The sequence below is a fragment of the Punica granatum genome, chromosome 2, assembly GCF_007655135.1.
Source record: "Punica granatum isolate Tunisia-2019 chromosome 2, ASM765513v2, whole genome shotgun sequence".
In the NCBI taxonomy this organism is placed as follows: domain Eukaryota; kingdom Viridiplantae; phylum Streptophyta; class Magnoliopsida; order Myrtales; family Lythraceae; genus Punica; species Punica granatum.
Window position 1 is genome coordinate 41,836,172 of NC_045128.1, and position 13,260 is coordinate 41,849,431.

At 34.6% G+C, this 13,260-nt stretch overlaps 1 protein-coding gene across 1 annotated transcript; it reads right to left on the reverse strand.

Moving 5' to 3' along the window:
- Positions 1–5,370: 5,370 nt before the first annotated feature.
- Positions 5,371–7,313, reverse strand: LOC116194169 (scarecrow-like protein 32). The gene has a single exon (XM_031522921.1). The coding sequence runs from the start codon at positions 7,043–7,045 to the stop codon at positions 5,696–5,698; it is 1,350 nt and encodes a 449-aa protein (XP_031378781.1). The 5' UTR covers positions 7,046–7,313; the 3' UTR covers positions 5,371–5,695.
- Between the last annotated feature and the right edge of the window lie 5,947 nt (positions 7,314–13,260).

Sequence of the window (13,260 nt, forward strand, 5' to 3'; positions counted from 1 at the left end):
TGAAGATAAGATACAATCTTACATTATAAGAATACATATGCTTTATATTTTTATTATTTATTATTTATTAAATTAATTTTGATACATGTTAGATGGGAACCTATGGCCCGGGAGCCGTAGGTTCAGAAAGCGGATAGTCGAATTGTCAATTAAGGATGAATTTTGGATTCCTAAATGAAGAATATGTGCCAGTAGTATGTTTGTTATGACTGATGATTGATGTACCCTTTTAATCTTTTTTGTTTGTATGATATAAAGAGAGAAAATTTTCAAAAAAAAATTCTTACAATAACGTAATTAAGCAGAAATATTCTATAAAATTATCCTATCATACAAATTTAACTAAACGTTCAATACTAATACAGTAATGAGAATATTCCTTCATTTATTTGCTAGAATTTGATGGTGTTTCATCATGTTATGAGGTGAGGATTTTATCTTATTATATATACTAGTTGTTAGAAACTTGCGTTGCACGAACTTTGTTCAAAAACTTTTACAATAAAAAAATACGACTATGAAAATAATAATTAATTTGAATTAGTTTATGTTACGTTATAATTTTTTTTTTTATCTTAAGAACTTGAATATGATAACTTTTATATACAATGATAAATAATTTATTCAATAATTATACGCACAGATTCATGTACATATTCTATTATCAATTAAATCTCTAATTAAATATTATAAAAAAAATTGTTAAGTCAAAATCTCTAATAATGCCAACTTTAAAATTATTATTCTTTGAGCTAATTTTTTTTGCGTTGAAGTTTATGCCCAGTTGTGTCCTGTAAACGTGCCAATTAGCGTCATTCCGTTTTATGTTGGCAGACATTGGCGGAAGAGGACAAGAAGGTAAATTCATGTAGCTCTGAGCTGACTTGGAAAACTTTTAGGGGGAGAAATAGGAATACCGGACACGTCGGTAAAGTCATTCGTTTTATTTATTTATATTATTTTTTATTTTTTTTATCGGCAATAGATCGGGATAAAATTAAACTTGAACATTGATTTGACCTGTATCAAGTGATGTTTTCAATGGATTTCAAACATCTAATGTGTTTATCATACAAACATATGAGAAAAAATATGACCGGTCTACGGTCCAATGCAAAGCATATCCTCATTTCAATTGTATTTGGGGATCGGCATTAGCCAAATGTTTTTGCATTACGTCGTTGTGACATTGATCGTCAATTCACGCACGCACAAGAATTATGTTGAAACTGATGTTAGTAATTGCTAATTTCTTAAGCGCGCATTACAATTCTCCAATAGTTCAATACAGAGATAATTTAGTTTTGTCAAATATCTATACATTAAGCTAAATGAGAGTTTCAAGGGAGGGCTCTCCAATTAGCTAGCCATGTATTAACCCTAAAAGTTTTACAATAAAATATTCTAAAATCCATTTCTCTTTCTTTGTTCTATATTTTAAAAAAAAACTTTTTCATATGATTAAATAGTATGGTGCGTCTGTATATATATAATAAAGAATCCATCTATCTATATCTATATCTATCTATTTTTTTCTTTATCTATCTATCTATCTAAACTATATACTAAAAGAGAGTTCTGAGGAGCTCTTCTAAATAGCCACATCATCTATGAGAATGCAAAAAAACACTATATTTTATTGAAAATTTTAATATTAATTTTCTAAATAAAAAGTATAAAGTAGATATGAATTTGAATGTAGAGGGAAACTTTTGTCAATCTCAAACCAAAAAACTTAAAATAAATAAGAAAATTGGTTAAAACTATCTCACTAATCTTTCTACATGATCAGTAAATCTATATCTATATCCATATCTATCCATACTATATGCTAAAAGAAAGTTCTAAGAAACTATGTTGGCCACATCATCTATAAGAATACTGTTATATTTTAGGTAAGTGGTGGGAAGAGAACTCTCAATAATTTATTTTTAATTTTAATAAATCTTCTCAATACAAAGAACAAACTTAGTATGAATTATAATTTAGAAGAAAATTTTTTGTCACTCTTACACCCAAAAAATTTGAAATGAATACGAAAAGATTCTAATAAATATCCCTCTAATCTTTCTAAGCTACCAATAAATTTATAGTTTTCCTTTTTACCTCTTAGCACAAACACAGTCCCAAAAAATTTCTTGCCTACTCCTTTTCATTTTCATCATATATTATTTTTTGTTTTCTCATCCTTTCTTGAGTTCCAAGTTTTGAAGGAGAAAAAAAGTATTTTCTATCTATATATAGGATATCTATTTAGACATTATAAGATACTAAAATAACTATTTTATGAATAATGTTAATCAAAGAAGTTACTATAGAGAAGATATATTTTAAGAAAATTAAATTAATATATATTATATATAATACAATTTATCTCAAATGAACATCTTTAATTTTCACATAATATAATTATTTCAATAAGTTATAGGCTCTAATGTTATACTTGCATTAGTAAACCGCACTAAGTAATATATGGACTGGCATTATAATGATGTTGTCATTTTATTGTAATATTCAATTGAGTTGAAATAATGAACATACTATTTTTTTAAAAATATATTTGTATGCCATATATCAAGTAAAATTTTCAGTTGAAATTCACCAAAAAAAAACAAAACAAAAAAGAGAGTCGGGAAAAGATAGTAACGGCCGCAGCGAAGCGCGGGGTTATCACTAGTAGTTTTACTTACAAAGTGGTCGCATAAACGACATCCGGTTTCTTTTTTAATTTATTATTATTATTATTTATTTTTTTTATGAATGACGAAATTCAGTTTCATTCTCTGGCCTTCATGGTGGGAGCTAACTAATTTCCCGAGAAGAGATAATAATTTGTTTTCCCGTTCCTTCTGCGATACTGGACATGCAGGTGAGTTTCCTTTTCCGATTCCATCTTTTATTCATTCTGAACTGAAGAAGCTACGCTTGTGTTTAGTGCTTGTGCTCTGCTAAGCTCCTACTTCTTCGATAGGAGGTTGAATTTAGCTTAGGTTTTTTACCATCTTCTGGTCCATGTGTTAGGTACGGAGGTGATTAAGCTTCCTCTGTTTTTAGCGTTCCGTCCTACCTCACTTCCTCGGAAGTCCTTACTATGCGAAAAACTACTACAATTCTCGACATTTTCCTTTTCCGGTTCCATCTTTATTAATACCTGACTGAAGCAGCTACACTTGGTGTTTACCGCTCCATTTTCCATCCACTGCAATGTAGGTTCAGAGACATGCAAAGATTTGAACCGAATGGGATACTCACTCAGATTGACAAAAATCGGACGCCCCTCTGGGACTCTGCACAAACCAGATTTGATATGGGCCCTAGAATCGGGACCATAAACCACAGCCCATACTGCCATTTATACTCTCCAAATATTTTCAAGAATTCAAACATATGAAAAATAAATTAAAACTCAGTAATTAATTTTTTTTTTTAAAAAAAATCAAGGCAAGAACATGTACACCATTCGCCTCACGTTAACATCTTTCGGGAAGCCAACTTGGCTAAACAAGGAAGTGCTTCAGCAAACTCGCTATCGATCCTTCATATTGCTCCTCCGTGTTTAGATCTTTTACTTCTTTAAGATGATTCTATGGGGATTTCTGTTCCTCTTACTGTACTGAACCTTATTACTACTTAATCTATGATGAACTTCGTCTGCTACCAAAAAAATGACATTTTCCAAAAGAGAGACGAAGCCTTGCAGCATAGACCGGCGCCCCTATTATTTATATATATAACTTTGCTTAGAAAAGATGATATAATAACTTTAGGTGCTGAGCAAGCTCTGCCTTTGATACATACAGCTAGTTGAACTGTGGACCCTTGATGACATTAATTACATGGAGAAGCCATACTATGAACATGGGATTTAGTACCATGATTCGGTTTCAAAGGGTAAAATAATATATTTTAAAAATATTTTGGACTGAAAAATTAACATTAGGACTAAAACGAACAAATTATGTAACTTTTACGTTAAAATTGAACGAAAAATACGTTTGAGATGAAAACGAAAAAAAGAGTAAAGATCGAGGACCAAAAATGTTTTCTTTTTCATTATTTGTTACCAAATTTCTTGTGATATACGAATGAGAAACAGAGAAGTGAGAGGTCTTGTCTCGTTCTGAGACAATGCGAGCACCCATCCATCCATCCATGTACAATAATTCTGTCACGATTTTTTTTTTTCCAAAAATGTTCTGAAACAGATCTCTTGCCGTTTTCCATATATCTTTTCATATATAAAACATGCAAAAGCAATAGTTAGGATCTATGCGCAAGTCTGAGAGCCCGCCTCTAGGCTCTGTATCCGCGTGCAAATAAAAGGTTAGTAACTGGATCTATTTGAGGAAGGACTAAGCTGCCTTGAACGTCAAAGACCCTCATTACGTATAAAAGAAATTTAAAATTGTAAGGATCTGTTACAATGGCCTTCGCAGTCTTATTGAAAACGATATTCGTTGAATTCTCTAATATCAGATAAGCCCTTTTAATAGTTTCCAGACATCCAAAATTAGCTGTAAAAATCTGGGACATGAATATGACTGTTCCTAACTAAAGGTTTGTGGTCCCTGGTATTCTTCTCCCGGCTGCAACTTATTCATAGCATCTCAACGAATCTCTGATCTGCAAGTGCATTCTTTTTTGACAAATTAGTTCAAGGGCATTATATAACTTCGAGCTTGAATTTCATAAATGAATTATATTGGTGGTTTAACCCAAAAGAGAATACGGATTAATGTATCTCATGTAGTTGATCACAGTAGCTATCCGTGTAGGGGAGCTATAGGTCTGTGAATTAAAAGCTGCGTCAGCCAGCGACGGTGGATATCGATCAGTTTCTGGAACTTTATGATACCATAGCAGATATAAGCTCGAAGAATAGCTGATGTGCTTGTAAGTTCATATTCAATTTTCATTTACTTGATACCCCCAAGTTCATTTCTCTTGCCATGAGGTATATATATCTCTCAAAAACTGTCATTAAGGGTGTATTTCTCTTGCGACGGCATGGCATTCTCGGGTATAGATGACATACTATTTAATGATGTCACTCATTCTTCTTAGATCCCTAATTAACTAGGATATTCTTATAAACTTTCAGTACGTTGAGATATTTACTCTTACCATTCGTTCCTATGTATGTGAAGAAAACGAGATCTCAATATATATATATATGTATATGTATATATGTATATGTATATGTATATGTATATATTTTTAAATTTTTGCCGAGCTCGTTGCGTGTATGAATAAAACAGAGAAGTGAGAGGTCTTGTCTCGTCCTGGGACAATGTGAACAACCATCCAACCATATACAATAATTCTCTCTCGTGCAACTTTTCTGCCTCAAAATATTCTGAAACAGGTCTCTTGGTCTCGTTCGGTTTTTGCAGCCTTTTCATATATAAAACAGGTAATCCTATTTTGTCTCAACTACATATCTTTTGTGCCCGATACAAGAAAACCATCTCACATGGAGCAATTTATTCCTCCTCCAATTTAATTTGACACATACCTGCATATATATATATATATGAGGATGCTTACACACCTAATGAAAAAGCATCACTCCGCATGTATTTTAAGGGACACAGATATTACCATCTAACGTGCATATCAGAAACAGTAATGGGCTACATCTAAGTAAGAGCCATTACGAACATCTTAATCAAAAGGCTACCTTCATGTCTTTAAACTATCCATCGAAACTGGCAGGGACCCAAGCCGTGGCAAAGACGGAGTTGTGGCCCTTCCATGTTAGAATCAGCATGTCCTCTTCTCTCTTCATTCCCCAGCCACTGGCATGTTCATCCAACAATGACTTCACTTCACCGACTGTCTCTTCACAGAATGGTGCGCTGAGAAATCCCATATTCTTCATCCTATGCGTCAGCTGAGCTCCCGACTCTAGCCTCTCTATCCTCTGGCACCCTTCGAATTCCAGGATGTTCTCGATTTTATGGCCGATATCAGATTCGTAATCTATGCGCTGGCTACTGTCCTTGGGCAAGAAAGTCTCCAAGGCATCGAAAGGTATCCACAAGTAATTAAAGCAAGAGGTGATTCTTGATGTTAGACTCGGCCCACTCAAGTCGGAGTCTTCATCTACCACAGTTACTATACAGGGGTCGAGCTCCTTGATAATGTCAAGGAAGGCATCTCGACGACTGGATTCTTCGCCTAGTCGACCACTCTGCCGATCATTTGGCTCATCACATAAATAGCGAAGCCAGTTTTGACAATTGATTACCAGAGCCTCCCCATTGCTATGATCGAAAGAGAGAGAACTTAGTTGATCTAGTAACGATTGAAAAGGAAACCTAGGGGATTCGTTAAAATGGTTTTCACTAGAGAGGGAGCAGGGTGAGTCATCAATCACATCGAACTCGAAACGGACATCCCTAAACTTGGCGAAATTTCCCAAACGGAAGCCGACTTCTTCAATAGACACGTTAAGCAAGGGAGGAACTGGTGGCCTGAAGTTTGGGACCGTGATTTTTAAGGAAGGAGGCCCCTCAGGCCGCTTAGCCAGAGCATCTATAAGAGTCGGCCACTGCATGCAGTGAGTGATGCTAAAATCTAAGATATGAACCTTTGAGTACCCTTCAATTGCTTTATATATAGCACCATTCGAAGCGCAAAACCCAAATCTATGCCAAGGGATGAGGTCAACGTACACAGCTAGGTCCGTCACACTCATCAGCCTTCTTGGGATCGTGCTGGTGCCATTAAATCCCACAGCAGTGGGGCAAAGCCGAGACGCCCTAGAGATCAGTGCCCGTAAGAACCATGAGGTGAGCCTCTGGTTCGGGTCGCCCGAGGAAGAGGCCACGTTGTTCAGCACCCACATGACCTGCTGGGCAAGAGTGACGTCGTTGCTCTCCAGGGCGCTCGCGCAGTGGAGAAGCAGCTTCTCTATGCATGCTCCGTCGAGGCTACCTAGACATCCTCGGAGGGCACCGGAGAGGGGAGCCTGAGGGTTGTTGAGGAGATTGAGGTTTCGAAGGTATAAGGATGGAGTGCTTTTTGTCAGTTCAGCCCTCATAGCGATGGCTCGAGTAGAAGTTAGGGTTTCGTTGCTCTTTCTCTCTCGCTCTCTCTTTCTCTCACGTCTGCATGGAAGGGAAACAAATGTTCATCGAAAGGGTCTTCTTTTTAATGGTGGGAAATGGGGTTCGCACTCTTCTGATGGAGATTGGTGGGTAGAATAATTAATGGAACTGAAGAGTGAAGACAAGCGCGAGCTAGCTAGGGTTTTTATAAGCGATTGTAGCCATACAGGAACTGAATTTGTGACGAGCTAGGTTCGTGATTATGCAAGTTAAGCCAACACATATATTGAAGCTTCACAATTGAAAGAGAGAGGTCCTTGTCATGGAATTATCCGTATTGTCCAAACCCTTATCTTATGAATATCAAGAGAGATGCATGCCCATAACGCCAGACTTCGTGGTTTTTTTTTTTTTGGGGGGTTGTCGGGGTTTGATTTAGTAAAGGTTTTGTGTTTATATACACCAAAAAAGAAAATAAGTGAAGGGATCATTCACTCTTTTTTCCCCAAAAAAAAAAAAACAAGAGAGAGATTATTCCACCTATATCTCAAGTGCGCGATAGCTCATAGGATCCCCACTTCAATTGATTTGGCATGAGTTTCTAAGACAAAGATAATTAGATACTACGGTATCCGAAGAAGCGAGTCATTGTGCGTGAGATAAAAAGAGAAAATTCATTACGTTCAGAAGAGGTTAACACGGATTTTATGGATCGCCAATCCTTACGCGTAAAATGCCGTCGGAATTGTTGTTAAGATATATTTGTATTCCACTCCTTGTTTTTTCTGTAGACATTACCCTCGTATCGATCATAAGGTGATTATTGTGTAAGTTATTCTTTCTGATCAGAGTGGACTAATATGAGAGAATCGCAAGCATTGCACTCAATGCAATAATTAAACTTGCCAAGCGAACTAGTAACAATTATTTGCGTGCATGAAGTAGACATCACTACATAGTCAAATCCACAGAATAAATCAAATTGCGTTTCAAAGGATTAAGTTGGAGGTAAGCGAAATCATCATATGATGCCTTAAAGCTTGCTCACAATTGTGATGCTTTGCTAAGCTATTTTGGTATATAAATCTCGTTTATTCCCCACTCACTTTCATAGACAATATATACTGATTTTCTTTCTATATATGTGTGAAATATGGTGCGTAGAGTAAGTTAAGGAAGCTGTCTTAGCCGGCCACTGTTTTGTCGAATTTGAGTTCACGAATTGCCCATCAAGACAAGGAATGCAATTATATTATTATCTTAAATTTAATAATCAAAGTAATATGTCCAAAATTTGATGATAATAAACATTTATACTTGGGATTTTGATGCCTAGAAATTCTGTTCCATGCATCCCACATGTGGAGTTAAAAACTTGGTTTTTGGTCCCTGACATGTGGGTACAACACAAAGGACAAACTCGATCGATCGAACCATCTTCTTCCCAAAAGATATTCCACTGGAAATTGTATTTTCTGTTCACTAAGTTGTCACTCTCTTTGCACGTATTTGATATAAAATATGATGGAACACCTTCATCAAAGGATCTGCAAACTCCAAGCATTAATTTTGTTTGCCCTCTCACCCAATTATTGATATGTGTAGTCTATTCTTAATTCGACCATGCAACTAAAAAGTCAATATGAGATATAAATAGATCCACTTAATTTGGATTTTCATCCGAAACTGATAGAATATATAGTCATTCGGCCCATCATTTTACCTCTAAAATCGACTTAAGAGATTATGCATTCAATTCTCATTGAGACTTTTTGTACCCTTTTGTTCCCATTCCCTGCCCTATCTCTACTAAAAACATGCATTAACCACGATATTAACTGTTCGGCCACATCGGCAGATAATTATCGGGTACCTGATTGTCCTGAACCAATAATACTTGAAAATCCTACCCGTGCAAGAGGCATGCAGTACACGGGCACATAATTGAAATGGAGTACGTACTAGCTTGTAATCTATTTTTCAATGAGTTCCTTGATTTATTTTTCATATATTCAGATGTACCATGCAACAGCAAACATACAATATTTATGTATCTGTATCTGTTTAGTTGAAGTGAACCTTCATCTGTCACGGCAACTTTTGCTTTCTGATTCGTGTATGTAGCTGTGCTGCGTGCATGAAGACATGTCTCTATCACTTTTACCGTCTTACGTACTAAGACACATCCTCTAGTTAGATCTTTTTAGAGATGTTAATTGATAGAAAAATTCAGTCTATATTTATTATTGCAGTATTTAAATATCTTATTGTTTTTATTAAATTTAGATATCTCTCTTTAATTGACTATAAATATGAGTTTTATACTACTTGAGTTCTTCGACAAGTAACAAACAGTAATTTCTCGAATGAAATTCGTTTCTTCTCTCTTTTTTCTTTTTCTCTCCGCGCTTTTTGTTTTTTTTTTTTGAGCTTTTTGTTTTAGTGAATTGTCACTTGCAGATTTTCTCCTCTTTAATGAAAAGAGGTAAGGATTCAATGGATCCTATAAATTTAATGAAAAGTGGGTTCATGAATAAATATTGTTTCTCCATTTTATAATGAATTTTTACATGTGGATTTTTTCCACTGTGCTTGACAAGAGTAAATGGTAAGTTCTCGAATGAATGTCATTTTTTCTTTTTTATTTTTAATGAATTTTCAAATGCGAATTTTCTCCACTGTGTTCGAACCTCCCCAAGTCGCACTCCAAATTCAAGTGATAAGGAATTCGATGGACCCTATAGAGGCTATCTTACAATGAGATAACATCTTACCTACATAAAAATAATTTTTTATACAAAAGATTATTCAATTTTTTTAGATATATTTCTTAGGAGTTTTGGTCAACAACTTTAATTTTCATTAGGATTTTGTTACGATATTGATTACTATATCACATGGAGAAAATATATTATGAACAATTGCATATTAATTATTTATTATCATTTTTCCCAAAAAAAAATGTTTTTATAGAATTGTTGCATTTTTATTTATTAAGAATCAAAAAATTCCATATTTTAATATTTAACTATTTCGCAATTAATTTTCTGACAATTATTAGATACTACATAAATATACTGAAATATTGATGTTTGATATTTTGAATTGATGATTATTTTATCTGGTTGGATATCGTATAGTTTCGGAAAATTTTATTTTGTGTTGGACATCATATCTAAGAAATTGAGATTTGATACGTATGGAGTTAAAAATAAATACAATTCCGAATATACACTATCCATTAAATATTGAATACAAAAATATATTATTTCTTATGATTTTATTTTTATAATCTATATTAATCATATATATATATATATATATCAAACTGCAAGTTATAAGATATTATGAAGAGGTCTTATTTTCCTAAGCTAATTTTTTAAATTATGTTTCTTTTTTTTTCCAATTCAAATATATACTTTCCAGTTGTTTTGCTTTTCTAAAATAATATTTTAGATTATGTGATTCTAACTTGAGCCATACAAGGTGGTGGAGGGGTAATTTGCCTATATTAAACTTATTTGTTGTCACTTTAGAGGAATAAAAGCAATACTCCCCAATACAAACTAAATTATGACAATGTAATATGATTACTATCAATATAATATTATAACATAATTATTTTAATTGAAAAAATTAGAAACATTTTCAGCGCAACGCGCGGGTTTTCATCTAGTTTGTCTTGAATAAAGACTGGCCAGAACAATGCGTATGTGTTGGAACTTACACCACGCCAGGCCCGAATATGGAACTTGTGACTAGTGAAGTCCTAATAAGTGGTATCTGAGTCCAGAAGTGGAAACCTGACTTGAAGCAGTCGTGTCCCACCTCACCCGAGCATGGGGGAATTGAGGGAAAATTAGCTCGAGCTTTTGGATTGAAAATGGGCCAAATCGTTTATAGGCTTAAAAGGTATTTTTATATTTGTACAATTGGGGGAAAACCTGACTTGGTACCTTAGTTCTTTCTTTATCCTTAACATCTTGTTTAGATAGAGGGTTATGGAGGGAAGTTTTATGAAGGGATTAAAACAATCTATGTTTGACAATTAAAACATAAAAAGTTATGAAAGGTTATGGTGGTATTACTTAACCCTCTATAAACTATCAAAAATTCATTTTTTTCATTCCACCAGCTTGTAGTGTTATGAAGGGATAAGTTGTCAAAATTCATTTTTAATCCTTTTCTTTTTACAAAACGATAATGCCTTTTTTAACCTTATTACCTTTGTTTGTTCATATATACACCCATATGTATATACATTATAGCGATTATATATACCTTTCTTTTTCTATACACCTCTGTTATATATACACCACTATTATTTATTTATTTTGTCAAAACCTCTTTTATATATGTATATCAGTATCAATTGTTCGTTCCTTTCTGTCTCCTAGTCCGTATATATATACATATCATATGACTGTATATATCCATTTAAATGATAAACTCTACAGGATACATATATACATATGTCTACCTATATGTATATATTGCAAATATTGTACAATATATTGTTTATGTTTATTCGTGCATTATATAAAATGTGTATAATGGTCAAATAACATGGTTATTCCACTCCAACCCTTCTTGCAACTATGGAGGGTTAAGAAAATCCCCTCATAAACCACCCCACCCTATCCCTCCATAATTCATCCCACTCCATCCCTCCATAACCCATTCCATTCCATCCCTCCATAACTCATCTCATCCCATTATCCGAACAAGGCGTAAATGTTTTGTCTTAAATAGAGGTTTAAGGACGATTCAAAAATTAAGAAGACAGTGACAGCAGCCCCACGGTTTTTGGAGCCACGCAAAGTCTTTTTGCGGAAGAATACGTCATCATCATTGCTAATTATTATTAAACGTAGTAATCTTCACCCAAATTTTGGATTCGACCAATGATTGATATCTGATTATATTGACCAGACATGAATCTAAATTGTTAATGAGATTGGTCTGTTGGCAGCATCAGATGGAAATTACAGTAAAACATAGTTGTACTTGTTAGATCTCTCGCTCTTCAGGCGATTTTGTTCGTGATGGGGTGTCCGCGATTGATAGATAGATATATACATACATACATACAGGGGCACAGCCAATGAAGGAGCAGAGGGGGCAATTGTCCCCCTGAACTTTGAAATTTTTAAATTTTGCCCAAAAAGTATGTGTTTTTTTTATATGTAAAATTAGTACTTTGCCCCCCCCTGAACTTTGAAATTTTTAAATTTTACCTCAAAAATATAAGTTTGCCCCCTGATAAAAATCTTGGCTCCGCCCCCGCATACATACATACATACATTATGCATGAAACTTCGATGTGTCCAATGGGCAAAAAGAATTGTTGAGATGTTCACGTATGGTGCAAAGCTACAAACACTAACGGACATCTGAATTGGGCAGCCTTTTGTAGCTATAATGTGTTCAATCATATGGTTTTATCTGTTGACCCCTTTGATGCAGCAGGAATCGAATGCGCATTGTCACAGTAGTATTTCTTTACATGCAGTAACATGCATGCTACATAAGTAAAACTCGGTTTACAAGATTTGTCCGGCCGTCGCAAGACCTTCAAGAGTCACACGCACTCATGAGATTCAATATAAGGGATCGGTAAGATTGTCGATAATAGGAAAAATAAGGGTTTACTTTAGAATAGCAAGCCCAATTCGGCTTTTGGGCTGGTCTTACCAATCAATATGGAGAAGTGAGCATGTCGGCCAGCAAACCGGAATTTTGTTTTGCTGAGGGCCTTGGCCACTCCGCTGGAGGAGCCCAGTGCCTCTAATAGTAATGCTCCTCCAATGTCAATGAGCTCGGCATTGCAAGGAGCAGATTCGATGAGAAAAGAAGGTATTCTATGGAGCAATGATATCATATGATTATAATTGTCAAATGACAAAGGTGACCTGACAGATCGTGTTCTGGGAGCGTGATAATTCATGCAGGTCCCACAGCAAATTCAATAAGATTCGGTGATGGCATGAATCGATAAACCAATCCGATTGAGCTCGAACAAGAAGTATACGTTCTTCGCGTTATTCTGATATATCAGTGTTACACAGTACTGCAACGGCCATCATTTTCTTACTTCAATTATGCATTTTACAATCACGCCTTCATCATTATTACACACGAAAATTATAATATATGAAGATATTTATCTGCTAAAGTTTATGATAATTTAGAATTTATGTGTTTATAT

Excerpts from the sequence above, each read along its gene's own strand:
- LOC116194169 (XM_031522921.1), bottom strand. The coding sequence starts at position 7,045 with ATGAGGGCTGAACTGACAAAAAGCACTCCATCCTTATACCTTCGAAAC.